The sequence below is a fragment of the Chaetodon auriga genome, chromosome 2, assembly GCF_051107435.1.
Source record: "Chaetodon auriga isolate fChaAug3 chromosome 2, fChaAug3.hap1, whole genome shotgun sequence".
Classification (NCBI taxonomy): Eukaryota; Metazoa; Chordata; class Actinopteri; order Chaetodontiformes; family Chaetodontidae; genus Chaetodon; species Chaetodon auriga.
This window is the reverse complement of record NC_135075.1, coordinates 28,300,448-28,316,509: the sequence shown is the minus strand read 5'-3', so window position 1 is coordinate 28,316,509 and position 16,062 is coordinate 28,300,448. Positions and strand designations below refer to the sequence as shown.

Here is a 16,062-nt window from a genome sequence, read left to right as displayed (position 1 = left end):
AGGAACTATTGAGCGTCACTATTACTGTCACGAATCAGCCAGCACCTCGTCCGTCATCGCCGCTTTCAGTCTTTCACTCTGATGGTGTAAATGTTAGCAAACACAGCCGGGTTAAAATCCTTCAGGCGTCTGTGTTTTATGACTGCTGACAGGGAAACGCACGACTGACAACACTGTTCATAAAACACTTGAGCTGAGGGTGTTATGTAACTTTAAATGCCATTATCATGCAGTGTTCTTCCCTGTCCGCTCCTCCTCTTGTGCAGTATTAAATCAGACCCCTGTGCAGTTACTGCAGGCCGCTGCATCGGTGCTGAGGTCAAGTCCAGGCATGTCGAGGCGCATTCACATCCGCCTGCTCAGCGTTTCAGAGCATGACAGCACAAAAAAATCCCCTAAAAGCTGTCACATTAGCTCAAGTCTTGTTTTCAGAAATAATACTTAAATTACAACTACAACTACCACTACTACTACAGTGACGATTAAGTACAACTACTGCTGCTACTACTCCCCTCCTCCTACTACTAATGGTACTACTGGGGTACTGAGTGATTAAAACACGCAGAACTCACACTGTTCTCTTCTGGAGGGAGAAAAGCAAAACAGATTTTTGGCTCAATAACCAAAATGCATCAACATTCAGGACGAGGATAATTTAGTTTGATGTGTAAATATTCTTCTAATTTTGGTTTTGAGGATATTTACCAACCGTTTTTCTTCTGACTGAAATAAAAGCTTACTTTGATCCATTACAACAGAAATCATTCCTGTGGATAATTGCAGCATATCAGCCTCTTTGGACATTGAGTGAAGCACTTCATTCAATGTAGAGCCATTGAATGTTAACCTGGAGCTTCCACAGTCTGATCATTAGACCTGCTTCTGCTACGATCGTCATCATTACGGCTGTAACTAATAGAACTAAAAGCATGAACACTTCTAACTTTAACTCAGCTACAACTCTCCCAACTTTTCTCTCTGCCTTTGTTCAGGATCCCCTTTAACTGCACACACCCACATGCACACGCATTCACTTGGCTGACCTTTGACCACACGAGGGCAAGCCCCCGTCCGTCAGCCAATGAAAAGGAGGCCAGCCAATGCGCTTCCCGCGTCACACGGCAGCCTGGCGATGTCGAACCCTGAACTTACATCGCTTCGTAATGTGGGTCAAAGTTCAGCAACAGCTGCTGCAAGAGGACAAGAAGTTTCCACACCCAGAGGACAGAGAGAGAGGAGGGAAACATGTTTTTCAGCTGAAATCTGGGCTCTTATCTGATGATTAACACCAAGAGATAATGAATGTGATGTCACTTCATTTAGTCGATTCAGAGAAAAACATGCAAATGAACTTTTCTTTCACACCTGAGGACGTAATGCAGGGGCGGCTCTGAACACACCTGTTCCCCTCAGTGTTATTTGATGTTTGAAATTTCATCCAGGTTGCACTGAAATCAGCACTTTGAAACCCAAAAAGGATGCACGACTTGAGTGAGAAGCCATGATTAATTCACCTCAGACTGGTTCGGCTTTCAAAACGAACCGTCCAAGCAACAGGACATTATCAGCCCGGCTTTGTCCCTTCAGGGCGGGTGTGTTACGGAGGGAGATAGTGCCAGCGGTGACGAGGACAAAGCCGTCTGTCTCTCTCTGCCAGCTATCAGCAGGGCAGAGGGAACCGGTTATGTGAAACGACGTTACATCGCGCTGCTGATTAATGATTCACTGCTCTGTAACACCATGTTTTTCACATCTGCAGAGAACAACAGGTTCATGCAAATAACTCAGAGGATGAGCCACCCCCCCACACACCTCCTCACACACCCCCACCCTTCCTCCTCCTCCTCTCCCTCCCTCCTCCTGTGGGACTCCCCAGGGTATAAAGAGAACAAACTTTCTCCACAGTGATACGACTCACTAAGAAGGAGAAACAGTGCTGGACTCTCCTGAAAACAGCCAACAGAGACGCATCACCTGATGAGGCCAAGCTGAAGGCTCTCTGCTCCAAACAAACTCCTGAAGGTAACCGGACGCTCTTTCTTTTCAGTGTGTGTGTGAGGAGGGATGTTGAATCGGAGGGTATTTGCACAGGGATGCTGTTGCATCACCCGGAGTCTGTCTGACCTGGAGGCTGCAGCCGTTCCTTGAAATTTGATGAAGCGTTTCTTGTGCAAAATAGTAGAAATGAGACAAAAGCTACCAGCCTGTAAAAGGCCTGGAGTGAAGAAAGATGGAAAATTCAGTTAACTGAAGGACGTATTTGAAATCTGAACACTTCATTATACTTTTTCATGTGCTAAACTGATGATTTCTTCTACCTTTCTCCTCCTCTCCTTCTTACTTTTCCTCAAAATTGTCCCCTCTTCTCCTTGTTTTCTCTTTACTTCTCTCCTCTTCTGTCCCTTCTCTCCTCACCCTTATTATGCTATTCTCATGTCCTCCCGTCCTCCTTCTCACCCTCATTTTTCTGTCCCTGTCCTCATGTTTACCCCTCTTCCTCTTCCTCTTTCTTTTCTCTGGGCTGGTCCACTCCTAGACTTCCTCTCGTCTCTTCTTTCTCCGTCTATCGGCTCTCACTCTCTCCAGACTCCTCCGTCATGCCTCCTCAGCTTCAGTCCCAGAACCAGAGCGGTCCCAGGGTCCTGCAGGGCGATCTCAGCGCCCTCAGTCCGGCTGTTAAGGAGTTTGTGGAGGCCAAGGTGAGCCTGTGTCAGCCAGACTGCCTCCACATCTGCGATGGCTCAGAGGAGGAGAACCGAGCCATCCTGACCCAGCTGGAGGAGCAGGGGATGATCAAGAAGCTCAGCAAATATGAGAACTGGTGGGTTGGCATTCAGTTGTTTTTTAGGTGGGTTAGAAATTTAGTATAATATCACAGGACATCTTCTGAAATTTTAGCTGTATTTTTTTTTTTTTTTGGTGGGGTAAAAGGAAACAGTATGATCCACTTGGTGAACAACATCAGGCCTTTAAAGCATTTTTGACTCTCAGCAGTCATTGTGGTGGTTGTTTGTGTTACGAAGACGGTGGTAACTCGCACACCGCACTGTCGTCTTGTTGTTGAAGACAGCGTGCATAAGTCGACCGTCAGCAGCTGTTTTAAGAAACAACAAATGTCTTTGTGATTTGTCATTGTGACAAACCAGTAAGTCCGGCTCGATCGGTCAGACAACGCCTGCCTATCAGCTGCTCTCAAGCAAATATATACTCAAACATTTCTGCGGGTGTCAGGTTTTCATGGAGAATCTGTTTGTTCATCTTGCTGCAAAAAATGTGCTCCAGGCTTTTTCATGAACTTAGACTTAGACTTAATTTTAGACTTTACTGTATTGATCCCAATTGGGAAAATTCTTTTGTTGTAGCAGCAGGTTAAACACACACATAAACATCAAATACATACAATAGAGAAGAATAAGGAAGAGAATAAAACTAAGAGAAAGAATGTTCTTAAAAAACATAACTCAGTATATAAACAACTTCAGATAACAAATGTTAAACTTATCCTGCTACTGTGCAAAAAAAGATTTCTGAAATCTCGAATTTGAATCAACAGAAGCTCTAATGTCCCTATGTCCTAATGTCCCTCCTCCTCCTGCAGCTGGTTGGCCAGGACCGACCCGAGGGACGTGGCCCGTGTGGAGAGCAAGACTGTGATTGTGACCCAGGACCAGAGGGACATGGTGCCCACACCTCTGGGCGGCGGGGTCAGCCAGCTGGGACGCTGGATGTCCCCGGAAGAGTTTGAAAAAGCAGTGGCTCAGCGGTTCCCGGGCTGCATGAAAGGTACCACAGAGAATGAGGTTCAGCTTTAACCAGACAGAACAGTCTGAGTAAGAGCTTAAGACGACTTTCTGTTTTATCAATGATCAGTTGTTGATCAGCATCATGACATATGGAGTCCACTACTGAACTGAAATTTAACTTATGGAAGATGAGAGTTATTCACTCGCAGAAAGAGAGCCCAAAGTCAGATGACCTCCACAGATTTTTAGTAGTAACAATATTAATAATATAATAACCTTTCAAGCAGGAATAACAGTTCAAAGTGCTTTACAGCAAAGAAATCACCTGCACCGAGTGGGTTCTTCACATAGAAAAGACAGAATGGACAGAAAAACAGGGGTTAAAAAAATTTCAATAAAAAATTTATGGAAAATAAGATGGAGAATAAAACCCACTTGATAATGAAAGCAAAAGCAAGATAGAATAAGAATGAAAAGAAAGACGATGCATAAGATGAAACGGAAAATAAAGCCACAGAATAACAGTAAAAAAATATATGTGAAAATAGAGTAGATAAAATGCATAAAATCAAGCACAATACAACAATTTAAAAGAAGTGCAGCGGTGCGTAAGTGCGCAGCAAAGCACAAAAGTTTCAGGTCTTCATCAGGAAATCACAGCTAATTAAAGGCTGACGTGAAGAGATAGTTTTTTTTTTTTAAGATGATGCTTTCATACGTTTAAACTCAAAAATGGACGTCTCATCAGCTGCAGTAAAGTACACAGCGTCAGTACAATTTAAATCCTGACGTCTCTGACTCTCTGTCCTCAGGTCGTACCATGTACGTGATTCCCTTCAGCATGGGTCCGGTAGGTTCCCCCCTCTCTAAGATCGGTGTGGAGCTGACGGACTCTCCCTACGTGGTGGCCAGCATGAGGGTGATGACCCGCATGGGGAAGTCCGTGCTGTCCGCTCTGGGGACGGGCGACTTTGTCCGCTGCCTGCACTCCGTCGGCTGTCCTCTGCCGCTCAAGAGTACGTCAGCAACGTCAACTCGTTTTTCAAACTGCTGCGCTGAGGAAATGCTAATGATACTGTCATTACTGCTTCTACTACTGATACTACAGGCTGCAAATACATCAACTGCTGTCCACTGATTCAAATCTACTGATTCCTCTTCCAGAGCCCTTAGTGAACAACTGGCCCTGTAACCCCGAGCAGACGTTAATCGCCCACATCCCGGACAGCAGGCAGATCGTCTCATTCGGTAGTGGTTACGGAGGAAACTCCCTGCTGGGCAAGAAGTGCTTTGCCCTGCGCATTGCCTCGCGTATCGCCAAGGAGGAGGGCTGGCTGGCAGAGCACATGCTGGTAAGGAATGATAACGTTTATCAATTAAGAGACTGGGCTCACCTTTCAATTCATAACAAATCATAAGGACGTTCTACTGCAACCTGTCTACTCTTACCAAACCAAATGTTCCTCCTGTTCCAGATTTTGGGTGTCACCAACCCTGCTGGGGAGAAGAAGTACATGGCAGCAGCTTTCCCCAGCGCCTGCGGGAAGACGAATCTGGCCATGCTCTGCCCCACGCTGCCGGGCTGGAAGGTCGAATGTGTGGGAGACGACATCGCCTGGATGAAGTTTGATGACCAAGGTGAGGGATTCAAGTTCAATTTGCCATGAGGGACATTGAGATTACAATCATCACATCTATTACTCATGATGTGAGTATTTTCCTCTCGCCAGGCAACCTACGTGCCATCAACCCTGAGAACGGCTTTTTCGGAGTTGCACCCGGCACCTCAGCCAAAACCAACCCCAACGCCATGGGGACCATCATCAAAAACACTCTTTTCACCAATGTTGCTGAGACCAGCGATGGCGGTGTGTACTGGGAAGGAATGGACCAATCGCTGCCGGAGGGAGTCACCATCACTTCCTGGAAGAACAAGCCCTGGAGCTCAGAAGATGGTGAGAGTTTGTGTTTGTCAAATATTCTTCAGTTAGGGTCTATTTTACTGTATGCAGATCAGCCTCTCAAAGTCATGACAACATGGATGATACCACTAGAGAACGTCACGTACTTTAAGAGTAAGGCAAACATCTTGTGGAATAAAACTTTCCTTCTTGTCTTTCTCGCTCCTCAGGTGAACCCTCTGCTCACCCCAACTCTCGTTTCTGCACTCCGGCCGGTCAGTGTCCCATCATCGACCCACTGTGGGAATCCCCGGAGGGAGTCCCCATTGAGGCCATCATCTTTGGAGGGCGCAGGCCAGAAGGTGAGCAGGAACTGGGTGGAAAACCTGAAACCAGACAATTGGTAGAAAAGGACAGAGAGAGCATACAGTGGGATCAGAAGTGAGATCAGAAGGGGACGAAGAGGAATGGAAGAAGATGCAATGATGCATAAAAAAAATAATCTGATTAAGTAAATCTCTGCTTCCTTCAGGCGTCCCTCTGGTTTACGAAGCTTTCAGCTGGCAGCACGGAGTGTTTGTTGGAGCAGCCATGAGGTCAGAGGCCACCGCTGCAGCTGAACACAAAGGTCAGTACCTAATCTTCCTCAAGATACTTGAGTCTGACCACCATTCGATGGATTTTAAGGACTATTCTCAGCCTGGTCCCTTTTGCTTGTAACTCAAAAGGTAGCATTTGATCTGACATGGGCTGCTTGCCCGGACGTTGATCAACCTTGAGACAATACTAAGATCTTCATCTGTGCGAAGGTTTTAGTTCAGAAGTCAGTTTAATTCACATCACAAGCACTGAATTTGTGAATTGGTGACAGCAAATAAGCAATTTATGTCTTTTCTGCAGGCAAAGTGATCATGCATGACCCCTTCGCTATGCGTCCCTTTTTCGGCTACAACTTTGGACAGTACCTGTCTCACTGGCTGAGCATGGCCGACCGCCCCGGCGCCAAGCTCCCCAAGATCTTCCACGTGAACTGGTTCCGCAAGAGCCCCACCGCCGGATTCCTGTGGCCCGGTTTTGGCGACAACATCCGCGTGCTGGACTGGATGTTCAGGCGGGTGAACGGTGAGGCCGACGCCATGCCGTCTGCCGTTGGCTACCTGCCCAGCTGTAACTCCCTGAACCTCCAGGGCCTGCAAGAGGATGTGGACCTCAATGAGCTGTTCTCCCTGGATCAGAAGTTCTGGCAGAGGGAGGTGGAGGAGGTGAGGAAGTACTTCACCACGCAGGTGAACAACGACCTGCCCAGCGAAGTGGCCCAGCAGCTGGAGCTCCTGCAGCAGAGAGTGAAAAAGATGTAAAGATGGAGAGAAAAGGAGGGAAAGGAAAGAAGAGCATGTTCGCAATTCTGAAGGAATGTTGGTGTTACTAGAACACCACACCACACTACTCGTGTGTAATTCTAGAACTGAATTAGAGCAACATATCAGAAATTCTAGAGCAGAGATTTAGTAATTTTGTAACAGTATGTTGGAAATTCTAGAATTTGTGAGTGATTCTAGAATACTGTATCTCGTCAATGTTGTGCTGAAGAACCCAGATTTTTTTAAGAATTCCCTTCTTTGAGATGGAACCTCACAACTTCATGACTGAGAATCAATTCTCCGCTGATGATTATTATTATTTTTCACTGGAAATCCCGCCCTTTTTTCAGATCATTATTCTGAAAATTCTTCCGTTAAAATCCACCTGGGATGTTGACTTAACATTCCTCACTGTGCTCATCATCGATCCGACGGCCAGATGGTGCCGGTCACGACTGCCGGTTTGAACAGGAGATGTTTCCTGTCCACCTGTAGCAGCACAGTGTTTTAAACTGTTGTTCCAGTGTATTGTCCTACTGTACGTCTGAATTCTAGTATTTAATGATAACTTATTATGAACGCACATCATATCCATTTGTATGGCGCAGAAAGAGTAAATGAGTCCAAGTTAGCTCAACTCCAGAGATGTTTGACCCTCGAACACGGGGGAAGTGTATGTTTTCTGTTCCTATTGTCTTGCCTTAATTTATTTTTGTACACTGTTATCTGTTGGTAGCGCTTAGTTCTGTTTTGTCGCAATCTTGAGCCCCCAAAGAGGGGAGACAACAATAAAGATACTTAAAGTTATCAGTGATTCTGTTTCATTTTTCAGATCTGAACATGACATTAATTGTTTATTATGGCAGATGATGTGATAATTCAGTCTTATCAGAAAGTCTTTGGGACTTAGACTCTACAGAGAGAGAGCAACAAGATTAGACAGAGTCCAGACACGGTGATGGAGGCTGATGACTCTGTTGACTGATGAGGATGATGAAGGTGAAAATCTGGGTGGTGATGGGGAGGTGGAGGGGTGCAGCAAAAACAGCAGCATGAAGAACTAATGCAGTGAGAGAATCTTATTTAAAGCCTGCAGTCAGGTGGCAGGCTCACAGTGAAGGCGTGTCGCAGTGCTATCGGATAGATGTGATCAGCTGATGAGAACAGCTGACGTGTCAATTGACCGACAATTAAGAGGAGTGAATGCAGGGTCCTGACTGAACTTTCCATTGAGCTTCATCTCTCGCTCTCATGAAGCGTGAAGTTCAAATATTTTTCCGGTAAACCTGGTAAGACCCACAGGAAGAAAACAAAGGAAAAAAGAGCGACGAACATAGATCACTGTCGTCGTGTTTAACGTCGCTGCACAAAAGATAAAATCAGAACATTTCTCCTGATTGTTTTGAAACAGCAGTGACGTTTTAATTCAGCTGGGGATGATCTGTGTGTGTGTGTGTGTGTGTGTGTGTGTGTGGTGAACATCTGTGCATCCTTTTCTGCTGGACTTTTCTTATGTCAAGGCCACACCATTAAAAAACAGTGTGTCGGCTGCACAGAGGATCATATATCATCACATCATATATGTTAAAAACTAAATGCATGAATATTCTTATTCATATTCCATATTTCCCACAGATCTTAGCTGCCGGTAGCTGGACGGCGGCTGTCTGAGGAAACATGTTTTTGTCCCATGGTTCACTGCAGCTGTTGTGTAAGACGTGAAGATAATGCCGGTGACAGAAGTTAATCATCACTCACTTGTTTTTGACACTATCTGTGATGTGAATCCCGTGTGTTCGTTTGCTCATGTACCGCTTTGCTGTAATGTTTTTCAGTGAAGGCTTCTCAGAACAAAACACAGCAAACAACACGGTGAAGTGTTCAGAGGCTGATCTCTGTCACTCTGACAGATTTCTGGTTTCTTCATCTCCATGTATGAAGACATTAAATTTGAGAATCAAAAACTGGTTACTGGCATTAAAGAAGAATTAGAAATCACTCTGCTTCCCCATTTTTTCAGCCACCAATCTGATTCGTTCCCCAGAGTAGACATGTCAAATGTGGACAGAAATGCTTTTAGTGAAGCTGCAGCTTAATTAAATTGCACAGTCGGGTTGGCAAGAACACAGACCTGCCATTTCAGAAAGCGTGTTTCTACTAGAAATGAGAATCTATACCTTAAAAACAAGAATGAATGAGGAAGGTCACTGCACCCGAGTCAAGGAAGAGAAAAGTCAACTCTCTGGAAAGGCTGAAAAACAAGAACAAAGAACTTATTTGAGGAAAACTCCAAGAATTCAATTCCATATATAAACCAGAAGGCCAGCAATCTATTCTACTATGATGTGCAAACCTGCAAGTGCAACCACTTTCTATGTCTGGACATATTTCCAAAACTACTGGAAATCTGCATTTGCATATAAGAGTATAATTAGTTGCATGATATTTGCGTATTTACGCTTCCAAAGCAACACCACAGTTTGAGAAAAAGCATTGCAATTGTACGATGGCTGTCCCCGAGTGCTCCATAAGGCTACATCAGATGATTACTGCTCCTCATGAACCTGGATGGTGACTTGGAGTCTTGGTATTTGTACGATTCTCAACTGAACTTTACCACCAGGTTTTAAGATTTTAAGGCGTTAACAAAGTTGAAAAATAATTTGTGCATTCACCTTCCGGTTCATTCCAAAATGTAATGGATTCTGTCTTGTTCTGATTCTGGCCTGTGTTGCACCTTTCCACCAAGTTTCATGGACCAGACCAGCAGTTTTTCTGTAATCCTGCAAAATAAAGAAACCAGCAAAACAGACTGAAAACTAAACCTCATTGGTGGAGAGAAGGACTGGAAAGGATGATCCTGTTCTCTGTATACTCATGTTTCTTATGTGTCCGCGAACACGTTCTGCACTGAGATCAAATGTTTCCTGCAGAAGTCCCAGCGATGATGCAGGAATCATGGGAAGTGAGGTCCTTAGACCTGAACTCCTCTCTTTCCGTACACTGGCGCAGTGGTACGTAGAGTGTGCTGTTGATTGCACATGCTGTCCCCCTGCATGCTGGCTTGTGTCGACCTTGGACAACATGTGTCCGAATGCACGCTGTGACTGTTAATCTCTCAATATGTGACTTCAGCAGTACCAAGAAAAGCTTTCATATATCACTGCTCTTCACAATAACAGGATTGTTTGTCTTATTGTGTTGTTGGAAATTCTTTTTTGAGACAATGATTTACTTCTTGTGTTCCAACAACACCACGGAGCATCGCAGTGTTGATTTTTAGCAGCGTCCTCTGAGGGAATAATTACCCCGCAAGCATGCAGGAGCCATACTCGTACTGCGTGCACATTTCTTATCTACCCTTTTAAAGTCTGCATGTAAGTCGTTCATCCATAAAGTCGTTTCACTATTGTTCCCTATCCTTTATGTTCCTTTTTTATTTTTTCAGGGTTTTATGATTCAGTTTAATTGCATGTAAAACATATTCGTAAACTCCAAATGAAGCATAATCAAAAGGTTACATGCAGGTCAGGTCACTGCAGCAGGAAATCATGACTACAAAAATAAAAAAACAACAGTCTCTATGAGTCCCATATCAACTTAATAAGGTATATAACTTCAAACTTATTTTAATTTTGCCTTTTTTGTGGCTTTAACTTCTGGATTAAGGCTTCACACTGAAATTAAAGCTGCAGGAATCGCAACAAATCAAATGACTGTCTATCTAATGGGAATGACGGCTCTCATACTAATGAACCCAGAGAGGATTATCACTGGATTCTGCAGGTCCACTGAGCCTTTTAGCCTCTTTTAGCTCATGGTTCTGGTTTCTCAGCACATTTACTGCATGGTACAGTCTATTTCCTGCAATGATGATTGATCAAATTCACTGTAAATAAAAAAAAAAAACAGCAGACAAAGTGCGAAACAAACAGGTGAACCAAAGTAGAACATCTACACCTAAAGCGCCAAATAATGTCTAGAAGTTAATGGATGAATGATAATGTTGCTCCATGTCTGCAGGGTGCATGAGTAAACATCTGTTTGCTAACATGTTCGCCATGACGTGAATTCACATACAATTAATGAAAGAAGGTTAAAACAGGGAGTTTCCTCATGATTACGTGTTATCTCACTGTGGAAGCCGTCACGCTGAACATGACCGGCAGCAGGCAGCTTTATCTTAAGACGGAGAACAAGTGCTGATATCTGTGCGGATGCTGACTCTGGAGTTTTGATCAGCATACTGATAAAATACCACGGCTTTTACCAGTGTACAGGTGTTAGTGTGCTGTGCCGTTCCAGTGGCTGTCAATGAAACGTTAAACGTGCAGTATGTAATTTCTGCCACTAGGGGTCTCTTATGGCGGTGCACACTTCAAAAGCCCTGAATATTTCCATTAGGAGGACTGTGCCGCAAGAAGACATATGAAAATCCAAAACAATTACAACAATGGAAATGTTGTGCAAATAAAAAAATGTGCTGCAGTACAAATGCATTAAAAGCAACCGCGCCGAAACACAGAAACAACGCTAAGTCTAAAACTCTGAAACGGATGCAAGAGAAAAATGCTGCATTTCCAGTCAACACAACGGAAGTGCTCCAGGCCTCTAGGGGGCGCCCTGAGTGGAACAGCTTGATTTTCAACCCCAGAGAGACGAGAGAGACGAGTGTTTTTGTTGGGGGAAGAAAAGTGGAGGAACGAGGCTGCTTGCTGTTGCTTTGGTGTAAAATTGTTAAAGCCCGAGAACAAATGTGGAAAAGAATCCAAACCTTTTACGTCTGTTCACTCCAATTCTTCTCCCAACGGAAACAAATGTTTTGGACTTTTGCAGCCTGTTTGTCCTCATCAGCCACCGTACTCGCACAATCAAGACAATGAAAACAACAGACAGTTTGATGAATTTGTGAAGTAGCGTGGGATTGTGGGAGTTGCCTTCATCGTTAAACTGCAGCCAGTGTTTGATGACTCTTTTCTCACTCTCTGTGTGTGTAACACAGTTTCAGTCATTTTTTTTTTTAGAAATTGTAATGCGGAAATGTTGCATATTATACCTTTAAAGAATTACAATCAATGACAAAGAAGTGAGGAAAGGTCAAAGTTTTGTTGACTTGACTTCTGTTGACAATGTTCAAACCCAAAGAAATCTGTTACGAAACCCCTGTTTTTCTCTCCCCTTCCTTAATTCGTCATCAGCCCGGCTCTGAAGGACCTTTGGAATCAGCTCACCGTTCAGGTGATCGACCTACATTCTTTAATTGCCTCATTCAAGCATCAGATTTGAACTTTACTATCATGTTCAGATCTTCCATCTCTGCCAACTGAACCATAAAACATCCAGCGTGGTGTTTGTCCTGCAGGCCGACCGCCAGCCAGTGGAGGGATCGTAGTTTCTGTTCCACCTGCTGATCTTCATGATGATACCTGTCTGTTATCATGGTGTCTTATCTGTGTGGATGAGCCTGATTGCTGAAATGTCATCATTTGGTTCAGTAAATCAATAAGATGATCCATTTCACTTATCTCTTCTTCAAAGAGAGATTTGGACCAGATGACAAACTGTGCTCAGCCGTGTCCTCGCAGCCTGATCTCACAGGACATTTTGACATGTTACTATCAAAACAAAAGGTAGATTTTTCCATCTGCTCCTCCGTCTACAACTGGATTCTGGACTTTCTGACCTGCAGAACCCAATCTGTAAGATTAGACATCTACACCTCCTCCACCCTCATTCTGAACGCTAAAGTCCCACAAGGCCTCTACAGCAATACCAAGGATGAGATGGTCTAAAAAGAGCAGGTCCAGAACCTGGTGTTGTGCGCTATAACCTGGCCCTCATCAGCTGATTCTAGACTTCATGTTGTATTTTCTGTGTTTATCATGTACCTGTACTTTCAGTAGCTTGTCTCTCAGTAAATGTAAGATGACCCTGAAAGCTGAAAGATGCAGATCTAGTGCTGATATCGTGTCATTGCTCTTCCGCAGAGTTTGGGTTCAAGCTCCAGCAGCTTCTCAGCTTTCAAATGTGAAATGACCTTAAGTGAAATTCAAGCTGTGGTCAAAGAGGAAACACAAACATCTGAATATGCTGCTGAGTGTGAAAACTCCTCCAGGCAGAAAATAACTCGGGGTGACGAGCAGGACGGGAGGTCAGCTGAGCAACAATCAAAACTCAAACATGAAGCAGAGATCAAACGTTACAAAGCAACAAGAGAGACAACAAAGAGCGAAACTCCATCTGCAGGAAGACAACGTGGCAAACAGGCGGTGGAGCGCCTGGACTGTAAGTATGGAGGGAACTGATTGGATAACTGAGAACAGGTGAGGAGTGAAACTGGCAGGAAACTCAACAATGACAGAAAGTAAAACATACTGCGATGCACAAGAAAAGCTACTACAAAATAAAACAGGAAGTGCAGTAAACAAGAGTCCGTGCATCAAACACTTGGATTTTCTTTAAACAGCATTGAAGAATGACTAACATTTAGTTGGTTTTGGTCTTTTTCATGAGACTTGTGTGAAGAAGCATCATGTATAACACCAGTTTTATACTTAAAACAATGAAAGTATTCATTAGTTTGGAAATTATTTTATTTGAAAAATGTGACTTTTTGCTGTTTGCACAGTAAGAAAACATGAAAAATGTGTCGCCTGGAGAAGGAAAGAAGAAAAGCTCAGCTGCAGCGTGAACTGAGCCACAGAGAAAGGCGGGAAGTTGTGCAATGAAAGGTGGACGACAGCGGCACCGAAGTCTTATCAGCTGTGTGTGTGAGGTTGTGTGTGTTCTTGTGTAGTGGGCTACAGAGGTGACACAGTGACATCACCGAGGGTCAGGTCGGACACTCACCCACTATTGGACGTCAGCAGTGATGCTGACTGGGACTGGGCAGTGATTGGTTGCAGCTGACAGAGAATTCCAGGTGATGTTTTTGGAATATCCTGCTGCTGCCTGCAGACTCCACACATCACTGAAACATCAGCTGTGTCTGAAAATCACTCGTTATTATGTGGCGCACTGTATTTACTCTTTATATTAAAATTCCTGAAATGCACTGAAAAAAAATCACAATATTTCCCTCGTGCTCCAGAAACAATCGACTCTCACCTAAATGCTAACGGCAGCATGCTAACACCCCCACAATGAAAATGCCAACATGACGTCCAGCAGATACAATGTTAACTGCATTCACTATCACAGGTTAGCATGTTAGCGTGCTAATAAGTGCACTTCCACCTTGCATTTGTAAAGCTGAGACACATTTCAATTTGACCCGATGGTGGCGCTACATGAAAAATTAAGGTGATCTGAGCTCATCATGAGGAGGACATGTCTGCGCTGAGTCCATCCCAACAGTTGTTGAGACTTTTCAGTCAAAACCACTAATGTCAGCCTGACGATGGGGGTCGAGGAGAAGTCTGAGGACCAGCGCAGTCAGTGGACTGATCCTCTGAGGAACATGAACATGAGCACAAAGTATCACAGGAAGCCGTTAAATAGTTAAAATATTTCAGTCTGGATCAAAGTGGAAGCTGCCGTCATGTTGGCTGATGAACAAGAAACAAGCAGAATTGCATTATCCTTTAGTGTGACTTTTGTAGTGCAAGCAATGAGTCCTTGAACGCACCATAAGAGTTTTGTCTGAAAGTCTGAAATCTAAAAAAATGATTTTGATAAAGTAGTAAAAATAACTTGCGTTGGGAAAAAGGCCTGAAGTGATGTAAAGTATAAATTAACATTTAATCAACTACTTAATGAGCAAAAATATTTAAAACAGGGGATCAAGGACAGATTGAAGGGAGACAAAGGGTTTGTAAAATCATGTGAATAATCCGTGAATGAACTTTGGAATCTGCTTCACTCACCGACCCACATTTTTTCATAACCTCGTTCATGGCCACATCTCCTTTTTTTTACAACTCGTGTAACCTTTTCATCTTTGCCAAGTGACTCATAAAACAACCTGAACAGCGCTGGTCTCGTGGGACGGCTGCCAACTGTGTGGCAAGACCGACAGACAGACAGATAGTCGAGCCGACGACCTCCCTGTGAGGTGAGAGCTGGAGTCACTGACTTGGCAGGGAGAGAAAACCGTGGAATGCAGGTTAAAGTCAGTGGAATCTGATCAATAACTGGTTCAGATCCATCTGGCTGGGAGTCATCCAGTGACCAGGCGGCTGCCAGCTGACAGTCACACCTGCAGCTCACCTGCCGAGAGCAGAGCTGACTTCAAGTCTTAAAGGGAAAGAGACTGCTGTTCAAGTCCAAGTCATCAACCCTATTTCAGACCTCAAGTTCAACGATTCTGTGTCAAGTCCAAAAGTGAATCAAGTCTTTCCTGACAGGTTCAAGTCCGCAAAAGTCCTCATTCCAGGTGAGTCCAAGTCTTGATTCAATCCAGACGAGTCCAAGTCTCAAGTCAAACGACTTCTTCAGTCAAGTTCGTCGGGCTTTGAATGCAGCTGGTGTCACAGTGTTTGACTCCTTCATTGTTCTGGAAATTTCAGCAGGTCAAAACTTGAGACTTGAATGTTTTTGTCTCACATTCAGGCCGTCATCTTTGTGACATCCAACCCGAGTCCGAGTCTGTAAAGTCTGTCTGTTTTTTTAATTAAACTTTAAAGAATCATGTTTCATATTTTTACGTTTGTCTCTAAATCATTATTTCATCGAACTTGACCAACAAAGATCTTTTCTATCAGTTTACAGAAAGCAGTGAGATCAAGATACTGGATCAAAGTAACCCAGAGTACACTCAGTATCTCCTGCTGATATACGTGTGTGCTCAGTGCGGGAGGCCAGGTGAGGTAACGTCAAGGATTACAGCTGACATCACACTTTATCTGCTCCTCTCAGAGCCTTCACCTCCTCCTTCCTCCACTCTTCCTCCCTTAACTCCATCCTCTCTGCCTTATATTCAACTTCTTTTAGTTTCCTTTGGGATTATTATTATTATTATTATTATTATTATTATTATTATTATTATTATTATTATTATCAATGTTGTAGCTGTCCTAATAGTCATCACGGTTTATTAATTGACTGTTACTGAGGAGT

General features: G+C 43.9%; 1 protein-coding gene across 1 annotated transcript; it reads left to right on the top strand.

The window, feature by feature from the left end:
* Positions 1-1,932: 1,932 nt before the first annotated feature.
* pck1 (phosphoenolpyruvate carboxykinase 1 (soluble)) lies at positions 1,933-7,777 on the top strand. The gene is made up of 10 exons (XM_076745159.1): positions 1,933-2,022; positions 2,537-2,821; positions 3,599-3,783; positions 4,556-4,759; positions 4,908-5,095; positions 5,219-5,381; positions 5,474-5,698; positions 5,875-6,006; positions 6,177-6,272; positions 6,545-7,777. Exons 2-10 carry the CDS (start codon positions 2,598-2,600, stop codon positions 7,000-7,002), a joined length of 1,875 nt encoding a protein of 624 aa, XP_076601274.1. The 5' UTR covers positions 1,933-2,022; positions 2,537-2,597; the 3' UTR covers positions 7,003-7,777.
* Positions 7,778-16,062: the final 8,285 nt, after the last annotated feature.